Source organism: Ailuropoda melanoleuca, chromosome 7 (assembly GCF_002007445.2).
Source record: "Ailuropoda melanoleuca isolate Jingjing chromosome 7, ASM200744v2, whole genome shotgun sequence".
NCBI lineage: Eukaryota > Metazoa > Chordata > Mammalia > Carnivora > Ursidae > Ailuropoda > Ailuropoda melanoleuca.
This window is the reverse complement of record NC_048224.1, coordinates 112465268-112471737: the sequence shown is the minus strand read 5'-3', so window position 1 is coordinate 112471737 and position 6470 is coordinate 112465268. Positions and strand designations below refer to the sequence as shown.

Sequence of the window (6470 nt, the reverse complement as noted above, 5' to 3'; positions counted from 1 at the left end):
GGCCTGGCGTCCATCTGCGACTCGGACACGGACCCGCGCGAGCTCGAGGCGTTCGCCGAGCGCTTCAAGCAGAGGCGCATCAAGCTGGGCGTGACGCAGGCCGACGTGGGCTCGGCGCTGGCCAACCTCAAGATCCCGGGCGTGGGCTCGCTCAGCCAGAGCACCATCTGCAGGTTCGAGTCGCTCACGCTGTCTCACAACAACATGATCGCACTCAAGCCCATCCTGCAGGCGTGGCTCGAGGAGGCCGAGGGCGCGCAGCGCGAGAAAATGAACAAGCCCGAGCTCTTCAACGGGGGCGAGAAGAAGCGCAAGCGGACTTCCATCGCAGCGCCGGAGAAGCGCTCCCTCGAGGCCTACTTCGCCGTACAACCCCGGCCCTCCTCCGAGAAGATCGCCGCCATCGCCGAGAAACTGGACCTCAAAAAGAACGTGGTGCGGGTGTGGTTTTGCAACCAGAGACAGAAGCAGAAGCGGATGAAATTCTCCGCCACTTACTGAGGGGGGTGGGAGGTGCAGGGCGGGGCAGAGCGGGGAGCTGAAGGGGCTTTTCAGGGGCTTTCCCTGAGCCTCTTTCCCCTAGATTTGGAGTGTCCGTTATCTTGCTTGCATTTGGGGAGTCCCTCCTGGCGCACTCCCCGTTACCCCCTCTCTGCTCTCTCTGCCCTTTACCCTCCCCAGAAAAGAGGACTGTGGTGCTGGGTGTGGACACCGGAGAGCCAGGCAGGGGAGAAAGGGGAAATATTTGGGTGAGCCGGGGAGTCGAGGGGAAGGAAAGCAGAGACTGGAGGAGGGGTTCTGAGGAGCAGATTGGTTCTGGGGGTTAGGGTGGGGGGAGACTCGGGAAGAGTAGGGAAACGGACTGTTTTTGACCAGAGACACTTGTCAAAATCTCCTGGGGACCAAGGGACTATGTACAAAAACAAACCTACCAACCACCAAAAACCTGACAAATAAAGACAAACTAAAACAAAACAGAACAAAAAAAAATGCTTTAGAAACTTAACTCTGGGGAGCCGTATTCTGCAGCTTCATTACCCCCTAAGGAAGAGAAAAAAGAGCACCACTATTATTACCACCCACCCCAACCCTACATACAGGAACTCGGTTAAAAATGGAAAACCAAACAAACCAGAAGGTGAAATTCTGGGTAGCGAAGCTAGTTGTTCTGTTTCTGTGTTTACTTTCTCCCCCCCAAGTCTCACCTCTGCCCCATCCATGTCCTCTTTGATTTATTTTCTCCGTCCCAAGGAGGCTGCGATAGCAGCTCTCCATTGCCAGAAAGTGAGGGGGGACGCAGCTGCAGGAGAGGGAGGCTATTCAAGACTCCCAAGTTTTACGGTGACCTGGCCTATACTCCTGTGGCCTGGTCACTGTCTGGTGGGGATGTTTAGGGAGAGAGAAGACACACAGTCTTTGAGCTGACTAAAGGGCAGAATTTAGGGGCTCCGAAATAAGTATTTTATTCTAGGAAAATAAAACAATTTAACAAGGTTTTTCTCTTTTCATTTTTGTCCTGTATCTAAGATCTGGAAAACATTATTTCGAAATAAGATTCCCCCCCACCATGGAAATTGCTTGCCCTTTCATTTATTTTTCTGAGTGTGGTTTATTTTAAACTACCTACTGACTTTTCCCCCTATTGATTCAAATACACTGATGGGGTGGAAGACACTAGGAGAGATACTGTGCCCCACTTTCTCTCCAGAAGAAGACCCATCCTGCTCTTCTAGGTACCCTTTCTTTCTCTCTTGGAGAGCATAAAATCATTGAAATATAGGAAAGTTTCTGCTTTCAGTTGGAGCAGGACTTGGCTGGGAGAAAAATCCACTAAACCCCAGAAGAGAGGAAGAGAGGTTTAAAGCCCTCCATTTGTTTCAATGGGGTCTGCATGTTGGGGGGAAGGGGAAGCAGAACAACTGTGTTTCATTATTATTATTATTATTATTCAAAAGTAATTTATTGCTGGGGATATATGTTGGATAGCAAGAACTTTAATTTGCACTATCAGTCTCCCAAATAGAAAATCATTTATAGTATTTCATAGTAATAATCAAGGTACTCTATGAACTGTTGATGGATTAAAAAAAAATGAGACAGTCGAAGGTGGCTAGGTAAAATGCCTGCTTGGTGCACAAGATACTCTTGATCTCGTGTGGAGATGGTTTATTACCATTCTTTAATAAGAACTAAAAAATTGAAAGCAGAACAAATGAAAAAAGGAAAACTCTGCCATTTAACAAGACTGAAATCATGCATGATCTGAAAGGTGCAGAAAGAAACACAATTAGGTCTCACTCTGGTTAGGCGTTATTTATTTAATTACGTTGTATATCATTGTTTGCAGCGCAAACATACTATGCATTTGAAACTGAGCACTAAACTGGGCTAGCTTTCTGATAGACCGTTTTGTGGATAGTGTGATTTCACAGTCTACTGCCTGTTTTCACCGAAAACACAACATTCTTGTCATATTCTTGTATTTAGAGGGAGAGAAAAAAAGGAAGATTACTGTAAATATTTTCTTTAACGCACACACTCACACAGTGGTTACAAACTGCCAGTGTTAATCCTGAAATGTCTCACGGATTGATCTACCTGTCCATGTATGTCTGCTGAGCTTTCTCCTTGGTTATGTCTTTGCTCTATTACCTTTCCCCCTCCCCACTTCTATTAGAACCATTTCTATGCGCCAAAATACAACAGGGGGATGTGTCCCAGTACGCTTACAAATAAAACATAACTGAAAGAAGAGCAGTTTTATGATTTGGGTGCATTTTTATTTATACTGGGCCAAGTCCTGGTAGAGCCGGTCAAAAGATGAGATTCAATTCAACCACAAATACAGGGGAGGATATTGAAAGGGGGATAAAAAGTGAGAAAGGGGTGAGAACGATGTATTTTTCTGCTGAATCAGAATTCACTTTCAGATAACTTATGTGAAAAGCGGTGCTCTGAATAAAATGAATTCTATATTAGTTGCCTGTGTTATCAGTCTTTTTTTTTAACTGCAGAAACTTAAACCACAGCCCTCACTTCAGAGTGGTGGAAGGTAATAAATAACCAGGTCCCCCCCCCCAATTAAGTTGAGGTTCAGGGAAAGAGGCATTGGAAGGTTTATATGTGTTGTTCTGGCCTAGAAATATTTCTTTAAAAAATATTTTAACTAAATGACTTTTCTTTTAAGGTTAATAAATATAAAAAATCATCCATGGATCTGTCCAGCCACCATGTCAAATGCCTATGTTCATTTGAAACATTTAGTGTGCCACCTACTGCTCCAGAAAGACCAGAGATACTTTATTTCTTGGTGACCCGGGACTACATCAGATGCCAAATGTACAAAGTTTCTTAATAGCTGGGATTATATCTTCTGACATCATCCTCTTTTAGCCAAATCTTTTTAATTTCACCGGCAAATCTGTGAAACAAAACACCTGATGTTCAAAAAAGAATAGTACATTTAAAAAGCTGTGATTTTAAACAGTTGTTAATGTTTAAAAAAGCACTAGAGGTATTTTTAAAAATAGATCTCTTCCATCAAAATTGATTTGTTTCCATTGTTATTGACTTGAAATGTCATCAGAGTTTTTTTAATAAAATGCATTTGTAAAAAAAAACAAAAAACAAAACAAACCATTATTTTATAGGAAAGTATGACTGGATTTCATTGTTGGAGAACCAGGAATGAACAAATGAAAAGATTTACGAAGGCTGTTTTTTTTTTTTTCAATCTGCTCCAAACGGAAATGTTGCAGGCAAATACGTTTGTATTATATAATGACCAATGTATGTAATAAGAACTTAAGCATTTGTTTTGTATTAAAATCCTTACCAAATAAAAAAAGGACAATATTATGTTAATAAAACATCATGAAAATACATGCTTTGCAGAGTTTCCTATTTTACGTAGTAGGAAACTGTGCAAAACAGAATGCTTTGCTCTCTGGTAAGTGAATCTGTGTACCGTGGGAAGGAATAATGACTGTTCTAAGACACCTTTGTCAATTTAGGAAGAAACAAACAAGCAAACGTCCTCCTGAAGAGAGTGCAAAGGCTTGTCACTCATCGATATTTGGCCTTTCGAAGTTATCTGGTTGTGAAGAGGAACTACACTCCAAGCAGATTCTGAAACCAGTTGGTGAGTGGAAATAGTAAAATGTGTGGCTCTGGTCCTTTAAAAGAATAATCTTAAAATAAGTTGTAGAGAGTGGGAAAATTGTGCTCCGTTTGTATTTCATGTTCTCAGGAAATCCAGGCGGTCGTGGAGTAGGAAGGGCAAAAGAAAAATAAGCATGAAATGCACCTGCCACGTTTATGTCATCCATTCATTTTAAATTTCTCTTTGCCCCAGTCCTAGCTCAGGGTCCTGCTCCTTCAATGGGTCTAAGAAATGATGCCCTCAAGACACATCAACTAACTTCTGAGTAGATTTTTGTTTAACGCGTGTTCTGAAATTGCTCTCAACTTCGATTACACTTTCATAAATAAACCGTAGGCACCCACTGCCATGATTGTATCAATTGATACTTTCTCGTGATAGTAAGATTACTTCGGTCCTGTTACCACGTGCAGCCACGCCAGGAGAAGACAGGGCGCCCTAGCCCCCAGGACTCACCTGGCCAGCCCCCGCCCATGGCCCTCTGCCTCGTCGCCCGGGCCTCTCCCGCCGACCCTGCGTTAAGCATCCCTGCTCCATCTTTCTTGGGGATGAGCTTTCATAGTCTAGTCCATTAAGTGAGAATTGTGAGTTCTGACTTGGGCTAAAAAGCATTGTTTTCCACTCCATTCGAATTGCCTTGGTGGCCAGCGGGATAATAAAGGTGATGACCACAATTATTATCTGGTATGGTTCTGTTTATCGGTGTTACTGGCGCCGCAGTCCTAGCCCCACGACGAGAGCCACACAGAGCTCGCGGGCGGTTTCAAAGGAGACCGCAAGCTTAATTGATTTTTTAAAAATAGCAGCCGAATTCTAATTCTCGCGGGGAGCCTCTTTTCCACCTGCGAGATAAGCCTTGTCGCAATAATTACGTTATTTAATATTCGATCAAACCTTCGCGCCACCGCGGCTGGCTGCGCCGGGCCCGCTCACGCCCTCCGGGGCGGCGGGCACGTAGAGCTGCCGGAGCCGGGCCGGGAACGTGCGGCGGGGGCGCGCGACCGCCCCGCTTCGGTTGCCTTGCCCTTTGAATAATTCATGGCTTGAGAGTTCTGGAAATTAATAAAATGAATGATAACAAGAAGCTAATTAAAAACTTTCGTAATTGTTGTCAAGTCAACTTGATGGGAGGTGGGCAGCCCTCCCTCTCCCCATGCCGGAATCGGGAGGCTCTGTACGGCTGGGCGCGGGCGGGGAAGGGCCTTGAAAGTGGAGAGGACTAGTGCTCCCTGGACTCAGGGAGTTACTTCGGGGGCCGCCTTGTGGGGCTGCTCCCTCCCCTCCAGCCGCCACTGTCAGCGGCTCACTTGTCACCTTGGCTAGACATCGGACTTCCGAGCGGGTAGATGGGCGGGTGCCCGTTCAAACCGCAGGCGGAGCTGATTGGGTCAGAATTTGCAGCCAGGAGGGACCCGCCCTCCCCCGACCGGTGTAGGGTTCTCCCCCTGCCATGGAAACACCCGCCCACCCGGGGCCGTCCGCGCGGGGAATTCCCGCGCCCCAAGCGCGCGAGCCTCGGTCAAGCGACCGCAGGGCACCGGGTCCGCGCCCGTCCACTGCCTGGCGGGAGACTCGCGGCCTGGAGGCTTCCAGCCGCTCGAGACCACAGTTCTCTCGGACAGCGGGACAGCCACCAGCCTTCGGGCCCTGGCAGGGAGTTGGCCCGGCCGCCAAACAGCCCAACGGAGTAGCGGTCCAAGGCCTGGACCCCCGGCGCGCTTGCGCAGCGGTGGCGGGTGGCAGGCGGGGCGCCGACCGCTGGGAGCGCCCCGCGGACGGGGCGTGCACGGACGGCACAGGGAGCGCGCGGAACTCGCACATGCGCGCTGCGTGCTCCTAGTCCCCTCGGAGAGGTGAGCCGGAGTTCCGCCCCTGGTAGTTAGGAGCTCTTAGAAGTCCTCTCCCACCATGTAAGTGCCTTTGAGGATGTCCTGAGAGAAAAGGGAAGGGACTAGTAGCTCACAGAGGTTAAAAATACTCCCCTCCCCACAGCTTGCCTAAGTCGAGCAGACACGTTAAACACCATGAAACTTTCAAAACTGGTTTACGTTTAAAAAAAAAATCGGAAGCAGTAAGATTTTGGTTTTTGTGTTGTTGTTGTAGTTAAGGTGCACACCGCCAAAGCCCTGTTATGGTTTTGAGTTTATTAGGCAAGGATTTGTACCCAGGGTGGGAGGAAGGCTGGCCACTCTGCTTCCGTCCGGGAAAATTCGGTAGAATCCTGGATCGCAAAACGGGGGTGAAAAATCTCGGTCCAAGAGAAGCTGGCAAAGCCCAAGTGGTGAGCCCAGCGTCCTGCTCCTGCAAA

At 47.4% G+C, this 6470-nt stretch overlaps 1 protein-coding gene across 1 annotated transcript in view; it reads left to right on the top strand.

The window, feature by feature from the left end:
* POU4F1 (POU class 4 homeobox 1) overlaps positions 1-2978 on the top strand; it is a 4551-nt gene extending 1573 nt beyond the window's left edge. The window contains 1 exon segment of the mRNA XM_034663805.1: positions 2-2978. Within this exon segment, the coding sequence (XP_034519696.1) occupies positions 2-501 (500 nt within the window). The 3' untranslated portion in view covers positions 502-2978.
* The last annotated feature ends 3492 nt before the right edge of the window (positions 2979-6470 follow it).